This window comes from Papio anubis, chromosome 14 (assembly GCF_008728515.1).
Source record: "Papio anubis isolate 15944 chromosome 14, Panubis1.0, whole genome shotgun sequence".
Lineage (NCBI taxonomy): Eukaryota > Metazoa > Chordata > Mammalia > Primates > Cercopithecidae > Papio > Papio anubis.
This window is the reverse complement of record NC_044989.1, coordinates 25202613-25220217: the sequence shown is the minus strand read 5'-3', so window position 1 is coordinate 25220217 and position 17605 is coordinate 25202613. Positions and strand designations below refer to the sequence as shown.

Below are 17605 nucleotides of genomic sequence, written 5' to 3'. Positions count from 1 at the left end.
AGTCCCAGCTACTTGGCAGGCTAAGGTGGGAGGATTGCTTGAGCTCAGGAGGTCGAGGCTGCAGTGAGCCATGATCACTCCACTGCAGTAAGAAAGAAAAATGAACTCGGAAGGTAATAATGGGATCCAAGAAAAAAGAAGGAAGCAGATAAATCAGGAAAACAACAATGGTCCATCTAAGCAAATATTGGTTGTAAAATATAAGATGACTTTTAATAAGTTGCAATTTAGGTCAACAAAGTTAGCAACCTGGAATTTTATGGGTAGGTAGAGCAAAAAGGGAAATAAGAACATGTCACAGAATTCAAGAGGAATATATTTAATGTAATTAACTCCAACTTGTAAGAAAATATAATTTTAAATATGCATTAAAAATTTAAGGGTGACTACTAGACAAGTTAGATATAACATATAAAGCTTTAAACCTATTATAACAGTGTAGCAGAAACAACCTTGACCAATTCAAGAGAAGACAGGAAAGTAGGAAAAAAGAAAGTCATGGAAAATAGGAGATACAAAATAAGTCCCAGGATTAAATTTAAATATATATATAGATATGTTTATCTGTAATCAAATATATATTACTGATATATATCAGTAATCAAAATAAATGGAAAAAACGAAACTCATCTACTTAAAAGATAAAACTCAGATTTAAGAAAACAGAAACCACTTGTGCTATGTTAGAGGATACAGTTAATAAATATTACAAATATTATAATTTTATGAAATATTAATATGAGAGAAAACAACTCAAAGCAGGCAACATTGGGATGGACCAAGGGAGAGTTCAAATGCTAGAAAGTGAAATTTGTCTAGAATTGATATCAGCACAAGCCTGTTTATCCTGCTCTTAGTAACACTGCATGTTTGTGGGTGTATGTGTGTATTTATGTGTATGTAAACATATACATACGTAATTATTACAGAGGCATTCTGAATGATGTCCCTGGTTCTGCCCTTTTCCCTTCAGTCTGTTCTAAATATAGCAGCCAGAGTGGTTCTGCTAAAAAACATCAGATCCTTATCTGCTGGATGCACTCCAAGAGCTTGTCACCTAATTCAGGGTAAAAGCCACAGTCCTTACAGTGGCATACAAGACACTAGCCCACCTGACCCCCTTACCTCTCAGCTTATCTTCTGCCCTACTCTCTCTTACTCCACTCAAGGCTCACTGTGCTCACATCTTGCCATTCTTCAGCACACCAGGCAAACTTGCATTTTTAGGGCCTCGCGCTTGCTCTTCCTTTTGCCTGGAGAGCCCATTCCCCAGATGTCCATGTGCCTCACTCCCTTACCTCCTGTTCTTAGGAAGAAGCCTTCCTCACCACAATGTAGTAAAACTGGAAATTAACAACAGAAAGGGAAAAAAAACCAAAAACCTTAACACACATCTTGAATTTAAAAAGAATGTAAACTTCTAACTTTATGGAATGACAAGAGTTCATCATCAAAATTAACAAAATTAAATGACTGGAAAAGCACAGTGTACCTAAATCTATGCCTTGCATCTCAGATGATACTTGATGAAAAATTATAAGCTTACATGTACTTTCTAGGAAAGAAAAGATCGAAAATAAAGGAACCTAGATTTCAGTACTCTGAAACTGAAAGAAGTACTGATAAATCAGAAGTAAAAGAGAGTAATAAAAATGAACCTAAAAATTATTGAAATAGAAATAAGAAACTTGATCAGGATAACAAAAAGATGGTTGTTTGAAAAAAATTAGTAAAATAGGTCTAATTTATTGACTAACTTCTTATAGTACAAACATAATTTCAGAAATGAAAACAGTGATACGGGGTGCAGACAATTTTGCTTTTTGTAATTATAAGAAAATACTATGAACAACTTTATGCTGATAAATTGGAAAACCTAAATGCAATATACAGTTTTCTAAGAAAATAGATATTACCAAATCTGGTAAAAGAAGTAGAAAATCTTTAATAGTCAACAAGCAAGTTAAAAATATTAGAATGAGAATCAAAGATCTGCATTCCAAAGAAAGCATCAAGCCCAGACTGTTTAACAGGTGAGTTCTCTCAAAACTTCAAGAAACGGCCGGGCGCGGTGGCTCAAGCCTGTAATCCCAGCACTTTGGGAGGCCGAGACGGGCGGATCACGAGGTCAGGAGATCGAGACCATCCTGGCTAACACGGTGAAACCCCGTCTCTACTAAAAAATACAAAAAACTAGCCGGGCGAAGTGGCGGGCGCCTGTGGTCCCAGCTACTTGGGAGGCTGAGGCAGGAGAATGGCGTGAACCCGGGAGGCGGAGCTTGCAGTGAGCTGAGATCCGGCCACTGCACTCCAGCCTGGGCGACAGAGCCAGACTCAGTCTCAAAAAAAAAAAAAAAAAAAAAACTTCAAGAAACAGATAATGTTCATTTTATATATACCATTTCAGAGTACAAAATTGGAATGTATCCAACCAATTTTACTAGGCCAGCATAACCTTCATCCCCAAACAGGCAAGGACAGCACCAAAAAAGAAAACTATAAGCTGTCCTCCCTTAAGAATACAGTGCATCTTTGGGAGGCCAAGTCGGGTGGATCAGCTGAGGTCAGGAGTTCAAGACCAGCCTGACCCAACATGGTGAAAGCTCGTCTCCACTAAAACACAAAAATGAGCTGGATGGTGGTGGGTGCCTGTAATCCCAGCTACTCCGGAGGCTGAGGCAGGAGAATTGCTTGAATCTGGGAGGCAGAGGTTGCAGTGAGCGAGATTGCGCCATTGCACTCCAGCCTGGACAACAAGAGTGAAACTCCGTCTCAAAAAAAAAAAAGAAAGAAAGAAAGAATACAGGTGCATGACTCTTAGTGGTAGATTTAAAAAAAAAAGAATACAGGTGTAAAATTTCTACATTAAAAAATTAGTAAATTAATTTGAGCATTATCAAGTAGCACTTATCCTGGAAATGCAAGAATAATTCAACTTGCATTTAAAATAATTGAATGGAAAGTCTGGCCAGGTATGGTGGCTCATTGCTGTAATCCCAGCACTCTGGCAGGTCGAGGTGGGAGGATCACTTGAGGCCAGGAGTTTAAGACCAGCCTGGGCAATGTAGCAAGACCGTGTCTCAACAACAACAACAAAAGAATTAACTTAGCACAGTGGTGTATGCCTTTCGTCCTAGCTACTCAGAAGGCTGAGGTAGGAGGATTGCTTGAGGCCACGAGGTAAAGGCTATAGTGAGCCCTGATTGCACCACCTGCACTCCAGTATGGGCAACAGAGCAGTATTCTGTCTCCAAAAAGAAAAAAAATAAAAGAATAGAAGATCTATCCTATCTTGTTGCACCAACCTAATTGCTGACTCCAGCAACATGGCAAACTAAGCTAAATTGTAATCTCCTTTCTCCAATGACAGAGACATGCACGCTGGATTAAATATAACAACAACAATTGAAATGCAGAATCTAGCTTGACTGAAAGTCAGAGAAAGCCCTGGCTATCAGAATTAAACCTAACACTCTAGTGTTCCAGGGGTCTATCAGATTGGATACTGGATTTAGCCCTATAGGTTAGGGTTTGGTGCCCCCATGACGTAGGAAATCTGTCTTGGATTCACTCAAGGTAAGTAGAACTAGTAATTCTGTAAAGGCCAGGACTTTAGAAGAGCTGCCTCCTTAAGAAAGAGGGGCTAGAAAAACTCCAGTGGCCCAGAGAAGGTACAAAAAATATCCAGCAGCCAGGCTCTGGGAAAAAAGAAAACCTACAAAATCTACCTTGAAAAACTGAAGTAATAATCTTGTCAAGCCAAAGTGTTAAGTACAAGTTTAAATTACTTAAAATTAAATTTGTGAATGAAAGTTTTCTGAAAAGTTTAGAGGAAAGAGATTTTATTCCAGTGAACAGATTGCAAACTGTGGAGATGCAACCTTTGGCACAAAATGAAGGCACTTTCTGAGAGAACCAAGAAAGGGATTATAGAGAAAGTTCCTGTCCAGGTTCCCACTCTGGTCCACCTATGCACGGGAGGGTTGCAAACTTGCCTAGTTCTGATTGGTTGATGTTTGCTGAGTTCTGATTGGTTGATGTAAGTCACAGTCTATTGCCTGATGTAGGAACAGACAGTTACGAAAGTCCCATTGTTAAAGAAATGTAGGATTTACTGGGAAGGCAGAGTATGTGTGTGACCTCTAGACAGCAAATGGCTGCTTGGCTGTATTTGAATTTAGGCCATTTGCCACTCAGGATTCATCTAGAAGGATTGGTTCTTTCAGGGTTCACAAGTTAAAAATTTAGTTTCTAAGTGGGGCATAGTGGCTCATGACTGTAATCCCAGCACTTTGGGGGGCCAAGGCAGGCCGATCACTTGGGGTCAGTAGTTTGAGACCAGCCTGGCCAGCATGGTGAAACCCCATCTCTACTGAAAATACAGAAATTAGCCAGGCATGGTGGCACATGCCTGTAGTCCCCGGTGAGAGTAAGACTCTGTCTCAAAAATAAATAGGTAAATAAATAAATAAAAAGTTCCTCAGGCACAGTAGCAGCATTTCTAGTGTTCAGCAACCACATGGGGCTAGTGGCTTCCATATTGGACGAGGCAGGTATAGCATGTCTTCATCATCCCTTAAGGTTCTGTTGGATAATAGCACTGCTCTGAAGTACCTACCAGAAGTAGACCAAAAAAAAAAGCTCTCTGTAGCCATACACTTCTACAGCTCAGTTCAAATGGGACTCCTATGCAGAAAACAACCCCTGCTAAAGGTTAGTTAATTATCAAAAATTGCAAACCCAATCACAAAACAATCTACTGTGAGGGAGAATCAGCAAACAAACACAACAGATAGGTTTAGCATGCCAAGAACTTCAGAAATAGCACATTCAAAAAGTTAAAGAAATGAAATTGGGAATAGTGACATTGTTAAAAGGGACAAGTTGAATGAAAAAAAGGCCAAATTGAACTTTCAGAAATCAAAAATATCAAAGTTAAGCTCAATAGAAAGTTAGGGACTGATCGAGTGAAAATTAGGGTATGGGAATTAGATCTGATGAAATTAATCAGAATACAGAGTGCTGAACATAGATAAAAGGAGATGGAAAGTGTGAAAGGTGAGTAAAGGATATAAAGGGTAGAACAAAATGATCAATCCAGATTTCTGTACCCAGCTAATCTATTCCAGAGCAAAGAAGAAATAAAGATATTTTTCAAAAAAACTCAAAGAGTTTGTCACCAGCAAAACATTGCTGAAGGAATTAATGAAGGATATACTTTGAGCAAAAAATAATTTGAGGCAAGAAGGAAGAAATACTGCAAAGTGGAATTGATAAATGTGGATCACTCTAAGCACCAGGTATAAATAATAATTACTAATTTTGGTGAGCTTATAATAAGGTGCAGCTGAAGTACCAAATAACTATGGCATGAAACTGGTTGAGGCATGATTAAGTTTAAAGGACATAAGTTACTAGATGAGGTTACAGATGTTGATTAAGATTGTGGTTAAAATAGAGAAAGTTCTTGACTTGTCTGAGGCTTTAGCCGGCTTTGGACCAAGAGTCTGCCACCGGGGGACATTTTTCTGCTTGGATCCCCTCAGATGGTGTGGCTTGGAGCTGAGGATGATGTACTCAGAAAGAGAGTAATTGGAAGTGAAAATGACAGGAATGGCCTCAAAGGCACCAATCCTGAGCTTTTTCCATTAGGCTGTTATGCTCCCAATGTCAGGGCCTGTCAGCATATACCCTGAGCTTAAGATTGTGCTGTGCAAGGAATTAGCTTGAGGTTGATTGAAAACACAGTGATCTGAGCTCAAGAAAAAGTTTTTCCGAGTATCTCAGTGCCTGTTATCTGAGGAAAACAAGTCTCAGCCCTAGCACAGGAACACACATGAAACCATTGCAGTGAGTCGCCTGCTGCTGCCCACTTTGGAATCTGCCCCTCAGTTGGACACCATGTCCCCACCCCGACTCACCTTCGTGACCCAGCCCCGAGCCCAGAGGGTGGTACTCCGCATCTCCCTTGCTGGGCTGCGGTTTCCTGTTTCTTTCTAGCTCCTCGTGAGGATGCCTCACTGCCCTGGCTGTCCCTCCCAGTCGCCAGCTGTTCTTTCTCTGAGTAATTTTACATGTTGAGGGGCTGTTTGTACCACGAAAAGAGGGACAGACCTAGTTATGTGAGCCTTACTTTTTACACTGAGTTTTAATTTCTGTGCCTGTATGTTAACGTCTAATTCATAAAACTATTTTGAGAGTTAAAAGCACCCATTAAGTCCCTGACACTAAGTTCTCAATAAATGTTACCTTAATTTAACAACAAAAGTAGCTGCTAGAAGAGTAAACTCAAAGAGCAAATTTCCAAAAGAGGAAAATAAAATAAGAAAAATAAAACCTGAAAAGGACAAAAAGGAAAAAGATAAAACAAGTAATGACATATAAGCCGTAAAAATGAATAAAAATATGTTACTAATCAGTAAGTTCATTAAATTTTCTAGATAAAAAGCAACAGTTGTCAAATATTTTTAAAAATCTGTCTCAGCCAGGTGCAGTGGCTCATGCCTATAATCCCAGCACTTTAGGTGGCCGAGGTGGGCAGATCACTTGAGGTCAGGAGTTGCTGACCAGCCTGGCCAGCATGGTGACACCTGTCTCTATTAAAAATACAAAGATTAGCTGGGCATGGTGGCGTGCACCTGTAATCCCAGTTACTTGGGAGGCTGAGGCAGGAGAATCTCTTGAACCCGGGAGGCGGAGGTTGCAGTGAGCCGAGATCATGCCACTATACTCCAGCCTGGGCGACAGAGCAAGATTCTGTCTCAAAAAACAAAAACAAAAACAAAATCTGTCTCTATGCTGTTTCACGGGACAGCCAAAAAATAAGGACACAGAAAACTTGTAAGTGAAGAATAAAAAAGACTTACCAGGTCAAGTACTAATCAGAACAAATTTGTTGAAATTATATTAGTCTTAGAAAAAGGATTTTAAGGCAAAAATCTTTACCAGAGAAGTTAGAATGGTAAACTTTGTATATTTTATCATATTTATAAAGTCTTTACCAGAGATGGTTTATCAAAGATAAAAAGACAAAATTAACAATTCTACACTAATACATGTCAAATAATGTAGCTGTAAAATATATAAATTAAAAGTTAGGGCGGGGTGCGGTGGCTCACGCCTGTAATCCCAGCACTTTGGGAGGCCAAGACGGCGGATCACGAGGTCAGGAGATCAAGACCATCCTGGCTAACATGGTGACACCCCGTCTCTACTAAAAAAAAAAAAAAAAAAAATACAAAAAATGAGCCGGGCGGGGTGGCGGGCACCTGTAGTCCCAGCTATTCGGGAGGCTGAGGCAGGAGAATGGCGTGAACCTGGGAGGCAGAGCTTGCAGTGAACTGAGATCGCGCCACTGCACTCCAGCCTGGCCAACACAGTGAGACTCCGTCTCAAAAAAAAAAAGTTAATAGGAACACAGTGAGATTGAGAAATACATTTTCAAACTGGATAATTTCAATGTATCCAGCAATGAATGATTGCTCTTTTTTTTTTTTCAAATATACAAAAATTGACCACATAAAGGAAGCCTCAAAAAAGAATTAGTATAATATCATAGAGACTGTATTCTCTGGGAAATCAAGGGCAAAAAGATAAGAACTGTACATTTGCTTATTAAAAGCTAAGTTGAAATGAACAAATTTCTAAAACACCGTTGCTTACCAAAACTGATTCAAGATGGAATAGAACACCCAAATAATAACATAATTATTAAAGAAATTGAATTTGCTCAATATATTTACACAAAGGAAACAACCAGGCCTGAGTGACTTTATGTGAATTTCAGCAAATATTCTATTAAAAATAATTGCAGTATTATACAAAATTTCCCAGATTCTGTAAGAAGTAATGAGCACTCCCAATTTCATTTTTGAGGCTGGAATAACCTTGGTACCAAAGTCTTAAAAGTCAGCAAGAAAAGGAAAATTACAAGCCATTCCCTTACAAACATAAATGAAAACATGAAGAAAATAGTAGAAAATTCAGCAGTGTTTAGGAAAAATAATGTATCATGACCACACTGGTTTTATTTAGCAATTAAGGGTGTATTCTTATAATTTACCACTTTCATAGATTGATGGATTAAATCCTTATAGTTATCTCAAAGGACTCATATAAAATATTTGTTAAACCCAACATCTGAGCTGGGCACGGTGAGGCTGAGGCAAAAGAATTGGTTGAACCCCGAAGGTGGAGGTTACAATGAGCCGAGATTGCGCCACTGCACTCCAGCCTGAGCGACAGAGCAAGACTCAGTCTCAAAACAAAAACCAAAAACCCAACATCTATTGATAATTTAAACACACACAAAACAACAACAAAAACCTTAGTAATCCATGGGTAGGAGAAACTACCTTAACCTAATGTAAAGTATTTGTAAAATCTGATAGCATCTCTTACATTTACTGGCAAAATATTGAAAATGTTTAAGATCAAAAACAAAATAAGAAGGCTTGTTATCTCCACTTTTATTTAACATTTTATTGGCGACCCTAAGAAACTGTAACCATTGTGAACTATTGGTGGAATTTAAAATGGTGCAACTTTTGTGGAAAGTAGTATGGTGGTTCCTCAAAAAGTTAAAAGCAAAACTACCATATAACCCAGCAATTCCACTAATGGGTATATAACCAAAAGAATTGAAAGCAGAGTCTCAAAGAGATGTTTGTACACTCATGTTCATAGCAACGCTGTTCATGATAACAAAGGGACAGAAGCATCCTACATGGCCATTGGCGGTTTTCAGGGGCTGGAGGGAGGGGGAAAAGCGCATTTTTTAAATGAGTATGTACTTTCAGCTCTACAAGATGAAAACGTTCCTGAGATTGGTTGCACAACAACGTGAATATACTTCACCCTACTGAACTGTACTTTTTTATTTATTTATTTATTTATTTTGAGACCGAGTCTTGCTGTCATCCAGGCTGGAGTGCAGTGGTGTGATCTCAGCTCACTGCAACCTCCACCTCTGGGGTTCAAGTGATTCTCCTGCCTCAGCCTCCCAAGTAGCTGGGATTACAGGTGCGCCCACCACTACGCCCGGCTAATTTTTTGTATTTTTAGTAGAGACGGGGTTTCACCATGTTGACCAGGCTAGTGTTGGACTCCTGACCTCAGGTGATCCACCCACCTCAGCCTCCCAAAATGCTGGGATTACAGGCGTGAGCCACCACGCGCAGCCCGAACTGTACATTTTTAAATGATTGAGCATTGCACTCCAGCCTGGGCAACAGCGAGACCCTGTCTCTAAAATAATAATAATAAAATGATTGTGATGGTAAATTTTACGCTATGTATATTTTATCACAACTTATAAAAAAGAGCAGGGCTGCTATATACAAAACCTGTTTATAAAATAACTAGGAATAAGAACAGACATATAAATCCTTTATGGAGAAGAATTTGAAACTTTATTGAAAGACATTAAAGAAGATTTAAATACATGGGGAAATGAACACAGTTATGGAAAGGAATGGTCAGTATGCAAAGATGTCAGTTCTCTCCAGAATTATCCATAGATTTGATCAGTTCCCATTGAAATCCCAACAGGATTTTTGGGTGGTAAATGACAAACTGATTCTAAAACTTAAGTGGTAAGTACAAAGGGCCGAAGATAATGAAGACACCCCTAAAGAAGACTGTAGGTCCGGGGCACTTGCACTTCCTGAAAATACAGGAGGAAGCTATAGTCATAAAATCACTGGTGTTGTGATAGGGACAGAAGTAGAATATATATCCAGCAGGAATATACGTAGTAATAGTCCATTTATTAAATAATGGACTATTAAATGATAAATGTAAGTAGTAAATGTAGGACAAAATTGGAATATTTCCTGATACCTATCAAGACATTATTTCTAAGTAGATTCAGACTTAACTATGAAAAGTGAAGACTATACAACATTTTAGACGGTAATTTGGGAGTATACTTTATAGCCTCGGAGGGAAGTATTCCTTAAGATACAAAAAGGACAGAATATAGAGGAAAAAATTACTAAACTGGGACCACTGATACTTAAAGATATTCATCAGAAACATAGAGTGAGGAACAAGCCTCAAAATAGGAGTTGTTTGTAAGATACAACTTTCCTAGGGTTAAAATACAAAAAGTATAAACTCTAAAAAATCAGTTAAAAAAAAAAAAAAAATCCAGTGCAACCCTATGACAAAGACAGAAACAGGCATTTCACAGAAGAAGAAACACAAATGGCCCATAAACATAGGAAAAGAGGCTCAATCTTTTTAATAACCAGGGAATTGCAAATTAAAACCACAGTACCATTCATCACCCACCAGCTTGGCAAATGTTAAAATGTCTGGCAATGACAAAGTTGGCCAGAATGTGAAGTTTCAGGAACTTTCACACAGCTGATGAGAGTGGAAATTAATGTAACCACTTTGTAAAAACGAGTTGGCAGTGCTTAGTAAAATTGAATGTGCATAACCCTATGAACCAATAATTCTACTCTTATGAAATTCTTATACATGGCCATAAGAGACATGGACAGGAAAGTTATACCAGCATTGCAAATGAATGGAAAATGTGGAAACACCCCAAATGTTCATCAGCAGTGGAATGGATATATAAATTACAGTGTAATTAACCAATGAAATAACATCAAGCAGTGAAAAAAATGAATTGCAATTATATCCATCAAAATGGATAAGTTGTAACATAACTGAGTGAAAGAAGCAAGTTGCAGGAGAATATATAGAGAGCTATACAGGTTTTATACGTATCTAAACAATGTATTATACGTAATTGCTAAGATAATAAAGTCAAAGAAATGATTAATACGAAATCCAGGATAGTGATTATCAGGAGAAGAGGGGGTAGAGTGTGAGTGGGATATAGTATTAGGATGAGGGCCCATAAGGAGTCTTCAGAGTGACAAATGTTCTGTTTCACAGGCAGAATAGTGGGTAGGTAGGTATTTGTTTTATAACTTTTAAAACTGTACAGCCGGGTGTGGTGGCTCATGCCTGTAATCCCAGCACTTTGGGAGGCTGAGGTGGGTGGATCACCTGAGGTCAGGAGTTTGAGGCCAGCCTGACCAACATAGTGAAACCCTGTCTCTACTAAAAATACAAAAATTAGCTGGGTGTGGTGGCGTATGCCTGTAGTCTGAGCTACTAGGGAGGCTGAGGCAGGAGAACTGCTTGCATCCAGGAGGCCGAGGATGCAGTGAGCCGAGATCACGCCATTACACTTCAGAGTGGGCAACAAGAGCGAAACTCTGTCTAAAAAAAAACACTGTACACATTTTATACTCTTTGGTGTGTGTATAGATATGTATATTTAGAAACAGGGTCTCAGTTTGTCACCTAGGCTGGAATACAGTAGCACTGTCATAGCTCACTGCAGCCTCAGACTCCTGGACTCAAGCGATCCTCTCGCCTCAGCCTCCTGAGTTGCTAGGACTACAAGCACGTGCCATCACACCTGGCTGATGTTTGGATTTTTTTTTTTTTCTTTTTGAGATGGAGTCTTACTGTGTTGCCCAGGCTGATCATGAACTCCTGGCCTCAGGTAATCCTCCCACCTTGACCTCCCAAAGTGCTGGTATTATAGGCGTGAGCCACCATGCCCAGCCTGGTATATTTTTAAAATATAACCTGTAGTATTTTTAACAGAGGATAGGAAATGTTTTGAAATTTGGTAAAGTGGATTACTGTATTGAAAACACAATATCCTATTTGAAATCATTGCCTAAGAGTATTTAGAGAGGATTTAACTTTCTATGTTAAGACCTCTCCATTAAATCAGTTTTAGAGTGCAAGTTGGGAGAAAGTACCAAAACCTCAAAGAGTGTCTCTGATATAGGAGCTTAAATGAAGTGGAGGAGACTCCAGGTCCTGCACGTGTCGTGTTCTTCTTCTGCCCTCGCGCCCTCTTTGCTTCCTTAAATTTTTAGTTGTCGATTCTTGAGTCTGGGGCTTCATCTTAGGGGCTGACTGGACAGAAGAGCTAATGCCCCTGTCTTGACACAGCATTTTTCAAACTCTTGCTTAGAGACTTTGTTATAGTAGCCTCCTAAACTAACTCATTATCAAACTTCACTTCAGGTCCAAGTCATAATCTGAGATCTTTTAAGGAAATCACTTATTTTTGTGTTTAGACAACCTGATTGGATACATAGTTTTAAAATTTTTAAGGTAGTATCTTTTTTTAGGCCTTAGTTAATACTCCAATTACATGTCTTTACTTCAGTTTTTTTCCTTCCCATACATACCAAGCTTCCCTTGGTGTGCTTTAATTATTTGGAATTCATCTTGATGTATTGATTTTACCTTTCTATTTCATGGCTATTTTTTTAGGATGGAGCTAAAGTAGTCTGTGTGATAATACGTTTCACATACATTACATGAATTAATGGCCGATACAGCAAAAAATCATGATGTTAATACATGGATGACAGATGTAGTGTTTCCTTATAAAGGTGAAAGTAAGGTGTTCTCTTTGATATCCTCTGATTGCCTCTACTTGTAATTCTCAAAAAATAAAAAAAGATTTATATGGTTTTACTAGGTAGGTAAAAGCAATCTGGAAAATTCATCTAGGTAAATAATTTGTTCAAATACAAAGATGAATAAGATGTAAATCGTACCCTCAGAAGCAGCAGTATAACAGAGATGGACAAACAAATTAAAAACTGCAGTATGCGGCTGGGCGTGGTGGCTCACGCCTGTAATCCCAGCACTTTGGGAGACTGAGGCGGGCGGTTCGCGAAGTCAGGAGATCAAGACCATCCTGGCCAACATGGTGAAACCCCATATCTACTAAAAATACAAAAATTAGCCAGGCGTGGTGGCATGCACCTGTAGTCCCAGCGAATCGGGAGGCTGAGGCAGAAGAATCGCTTGAACCTGGGAGGCGGTGGTTGCGGTGAGCCGAGATCGCGCCACTGCACTCTAGCCTGGTGACAGATCGAGACTCTGTCTCAAATAAATACATAAATAAATAAAAATAAAAATTGCAGTATAGCATGGTAAGTGAAACAGTGGAAATAGGTACAGGTAAATGGGTAGCCTGGAAAGGCACTTGCTGTCGTATGGAGCAGTGAGGAAAGTTTTCACAGAGGAAGGGATGCTGACCAGCAGGCTTGAGAGATGAGCAAAAAATGTACAGAAAGGTAGATTGGGAAAGGGAGACCTGGAAAAGGCATGTGCCAAGATACAGAGACCTAAAAGAGCACAGTGTGTATTGAGTTAACTGTGAGCAGCTCATCATTTACGTGAGTGGGAAGTGGAAAGAGAGAGAGGCAGGAGTCAGGTGTGAAAGCTTTTGTATGGAAAATGAAGGCATTTATTTAGATCTCATTCTGTAAGTGACTATCAGCCTTTGAAGGGTGTTAAGCAGAAGGGTGACATGATCTCTGGGGGCAGTGCAGAAACTGTTGTAGTGCGGGAAAATTCAGCGTCACGTCATGACTTCTTGATGGGCAAAAGGAAAATGGAAAGAAGTTAGGGGAGAAGTTGAGAATTTCTGCTATGTTTCGCTTTATATACTTTCAGGAAATTAGGTTACATCTAGACTTTTCCCAGAATTTTTTTTTTGGGGGGGGAGGGGGAACAGGGTCTTACTCTGTTGCCCAGGGTGGGGTGCAGTTGGCACAATCTCAGCTCACTGCAGCCTCGACGACCCAGGCTGAAGTGATCCTCCCACCTCAGCTTCCCAAGTAACTGGGATTACAGGTACATGCCACCGCACCAACTAATTTTTTTGATACTTTTTGTAGAGACAGAGTTTCGCCATGTTGCTTAGGCTGATCTCAAACTCCTGGGCTCAAGTGATGCACCTGCCTCTGCCTCCCAAAGTGCTGGGATTATAGGAGTGAGCCACTGTGCCTGACCAAGTTTTCCCAGAATTTAATGTGTTGAAGGGAATAGTAGTAGGTGATTTGGAGCCAATATACAAAGTTTCTGAAAAAATTGTATTATTGAGTCTTTATTATAAATAAGTATTCATTAACTGTGCCTGTATGGTCTTACAGGCAAACAGATTTTTGTTTATTTTGTGTTAAAATACTACAGCAAGCAGCATATAGAAGTCTAGTGGGGACGTGGCATTGATGAGGCAGACAACTGCAACCATGTTTTATTTTCCAATTTAAGTGGCACATATGATAATAAACTGCAGAGGCAGCAGAATGAAATAGTTAAACTTTTTTACAGTTAATATCCTGCCAAGAAAATCTCAGATAACAGTATTATTTTAGGGGAATTGGGTGGACAGTATAATCTGTATAAAAGGAGCCTCCTTTAAATATGAGTTTTAGAAGTGAAGGTTCTAGGCTGGGTGTGGTGGCTCACACCTGTAATCCCAGCACTTTGGGAGGCTGAGGCAGGTGGATCACCTGAGGTCTGGAGTTTGAGACCAGCCTGACCAATATGGTGAAACCCTGTCTCTTCTAAAAATACAAAAATTAGCCGGGCATGGTGGTGGGCGCCTGTAATCCCAGCTACTCGGGAGGCTGAGACAGGAGAATTGCTTGAACCCGGGAGGCAGAGTTGCAGTGAGCCGAGATCACACCATTGCTTTCCAGCCTGGGCAACAGAACAAGACTCCATCTCAAAAAAAAAGAAAAGAAAAAAGAAGTGAATGTTCTATTTAACCTGATTGTGGCATGTTGTTTACTTTTGTGCATATTTATGATTGACTCTTAGACTTGGTAGTCTTTGGTGGGTATTATTCTACCTTCCAGAAGAATGTATTGGTATGCCAACTTATTTTTGTAGCTTTATATATCGTAATGTAGAGTCCTGGGTCTGCATATTATGAACGTACTCTGTATCCAGCTACATAACCAGACCCTTAATATCAAATGTTCTGCCTTATGTTTATTTGGGAATATCCTAACATCTTGGGGTTGTAACTTAGCTAATTTGCTAACATGCATAAGTTGTGTGCTCTTAGCCTTTTAGTATCGTAGCCCATCAAAAAGTTCTTTTTTTTTTTTTTTGAGACAGAGTTTTGCTCTTGTTGCCCAGGCTGAAGTACAATGGCGTGATCTTGGCTCACTGCAACCTCTGCCTCCCAGGTTCAAGCAATTTTCCTGCCTCAGCCTCCCATGTAGCTGGGATTACAGGCTCGCACCACCATGCCTGGTTAATTTAGTATTTTTAGTAGAGACGTGGTTTCAACATGTTGGTCGGGCTAGTCTCGAACTCCCGACCTCAGGTGATCCACCCGCCTCAGCCTTCCAAAGCGTTGGGATTACAGGTATGAGCCACTGCACCTGGCCTCCATCAAAAAGTTCTGACTCTGGTCAGGGAATTAACTTTAACATCTTAACAAAAATGATCTAGAAGCATCAAAGGAGGGAGTTCTTGCCAAGAGTACACAGAGATGTCCAGAAGGAAAGTTGACATTACTTGATAGTGTGACTTTATAGTAAACATGAAGGAGGAACTGCAGAAATGAAGGACCACAGATGACCTTGGGACAACTGGAGGTTCCTTTCTGCAAGGCCCAATGATGTTGACAATAATGAAACTTGATTTGCATTTGAAAAGATGTTTTTACACTCTTGTCACAAAGTTTTGTTTTGTTTTTTTTTTTTTGAAGTTCCTTTCATTCTTTTGAAGAGTTAATTCCTTACTGTTTTCTACTTTGACACAGAAATCTCCTGCAAAGAAGCTGAGCCATGCAATTAGTAAATCTTTGGGGTGTGTACCCACGAGAGAACCCCCGCATCCTGTTTTTCCTGAGCAACCAGAGAAACCACTTGACCTTGCACATATAGTGTAAGTATACCCCTGGAAGTGCCTGTGGATCACACTGAAATGGGGGCCTTGTGAAATTCCTGTGGATCAAAACCAGACATCACTTAACATGAACATTGAACTTTTCGGGTTTTTACTTTCTTTTGGGGGAACTTAGACGTCAAGCTTTCTTCTCTGTAAATCACCTTAAGTGTCCACGTGGAAACCTAGCTCCTGATTCCTGAAGCCTGAGTAATATGGCAGCCTCCAGAAACATGAGCCCATTGAAGAGTAATTATTGTTCTGGTTTTAGGTGGGTTGCCTTTTGTGGTTTTGGGTTCATTCCTTAAATCAGTGGTAGAGATCTTTTTCTCTACAGCAGTAATGCCCGTAGAGACTTTTAAGTTAATGTAGACAACATGGAAATGAAAATCAACTTAATTTGCTCTTTTTGTATTGAGAGAAAATTAGGAAATATAAGACTATATTCTACAAATAAAACTGGTATTTTGTATATATTTATTTGTATGTATTTAGTTTGAATATTCATGCTAAGTAAAGCAAAGCTAGAGGAGAACAATAAAGTTGAGAAATAGAGAAAGGAAAGTAGGGAGGAAGAGAAACAGTGAAGGATAAGATTCAGCCTGTAAACTACTTTCTTCACTCTGAATTAAATGATGATAATATGCTTCCCTGATGAATAAATTTGATAGGGTTTTGGATCACGAATCTTTATCAGATGTTTAGAAGTTTTTCTGTTGGAGTGGGCATTCATTTTCTTTCACCTCCCTGATGGAAGGTGTTTGACTAAATGAACTCTAGAGAATCTCAATCTTTTTCCTTTTTTCTTTCAATTATTTAGAAATCTGTTTATATTTATTAAAATAACCCATGCATGTGAATTAAAAATTCAGTCACACAAGAGCTTATAATGAATGCAACATACCCTCCCACACTTCACTGTCCTTTGGGTTTTAAATCTACTAATAGTTATCTCTATATTTCTAAATAATATGTTTGGAGCACTATTTCTTGACTTAATCAGTTTTAGACATTGTTATCATTATTATTTTTTGAGACAGGGTCTCGCTTTGTCACCCAGTCTGGAGTGCAGTGGTGTGATCTCAGCTCACTGCAGCCTCCGCCTCCCAGGTTCAAGCAATCCTCCCACTTCAGCCTCACAGGTAGCTGAGACTATAGGTGCAGGCCACCATGCTCAGCTAATTGTTTTTAAATTTTTGGTAGAGATGGTGTTTCGCCATGTTGCCTAGGCTGGTCTTGAACTCTGGGTTCAAGTGATCCACCTGCCTCAGCCTCCCAAAGTGCTGGGATTACAGGCATGAGCCACTGAGCCCAGCCAATTTTAGACATTATTGACTTACTTTTGTGGTATAAGGAATCGGCCTCATTTTTAACTCTACATACCAACCCATCCCTGTTTTTCATAATTATATCACCATTTTTAAGTTGGTTACCTTTTTAATTTTAAATAATATTTTAAAAACACTGTTTCTTATAACTTCTTTTTGACTTCCACTTTGTAAACTGAGAAAATTAGCATCTTCTGTCTACTTTTCCTTTGCCTCCTAACATCTGCCATCTGTGCCCTTATTGTTATGTTGTCAAAGCTGATAATATTTCTGTTCTCTTCGATAACCATAACTAAGTCTTCTGAGGTTGATCAAGGGTTAAATCTAATAAAACCAAATAATGACATTTACAGGTAGTATCCTTCATTACACAGTCACATAGTATGCTGTGATTCTGTGGATCCTTTTGTGCAGTTACTCTGTCTTTGGAGTTCACTGGGCTTTTCTTTCTTACTTACCATCGATTGCTGAAAATCATTCCTATTGAATTTTTAACTGGATTGATTTTCTTGTACAGTTGTTGTTGTTTT

At 39.3% G+C, this 17605-nt stretch overlaps 1 protein-coding gene across 48 annotated transcripts in view; it reads left to right on the top strand.

Moving 5' to 3' along the window:
* Positions 1–17605, top strand: part of DTNB (dystrobrevin beta) — a 311592-nt gene that overhangs the window by 137881 nt on the left and 156106 nt on the right. For all 48 annotated transcript variants that reach the window (XR_002516573.2, XR_001893946.3, XM_017947357.3 and 45 more), the window contains one exon: positions 15623–15747. Coding sequence is in view for 46 of the 48 variants with exons in the window: in XM_017947357.3 (XP_017802846.1) it covers positions 15623–15747 (125 nt within the window). In the remaining 2 variants the exon portion in view is untranslated. The remainder of the gene's footprint in view (positions 1–15622; positions 15748–17605) is intronic.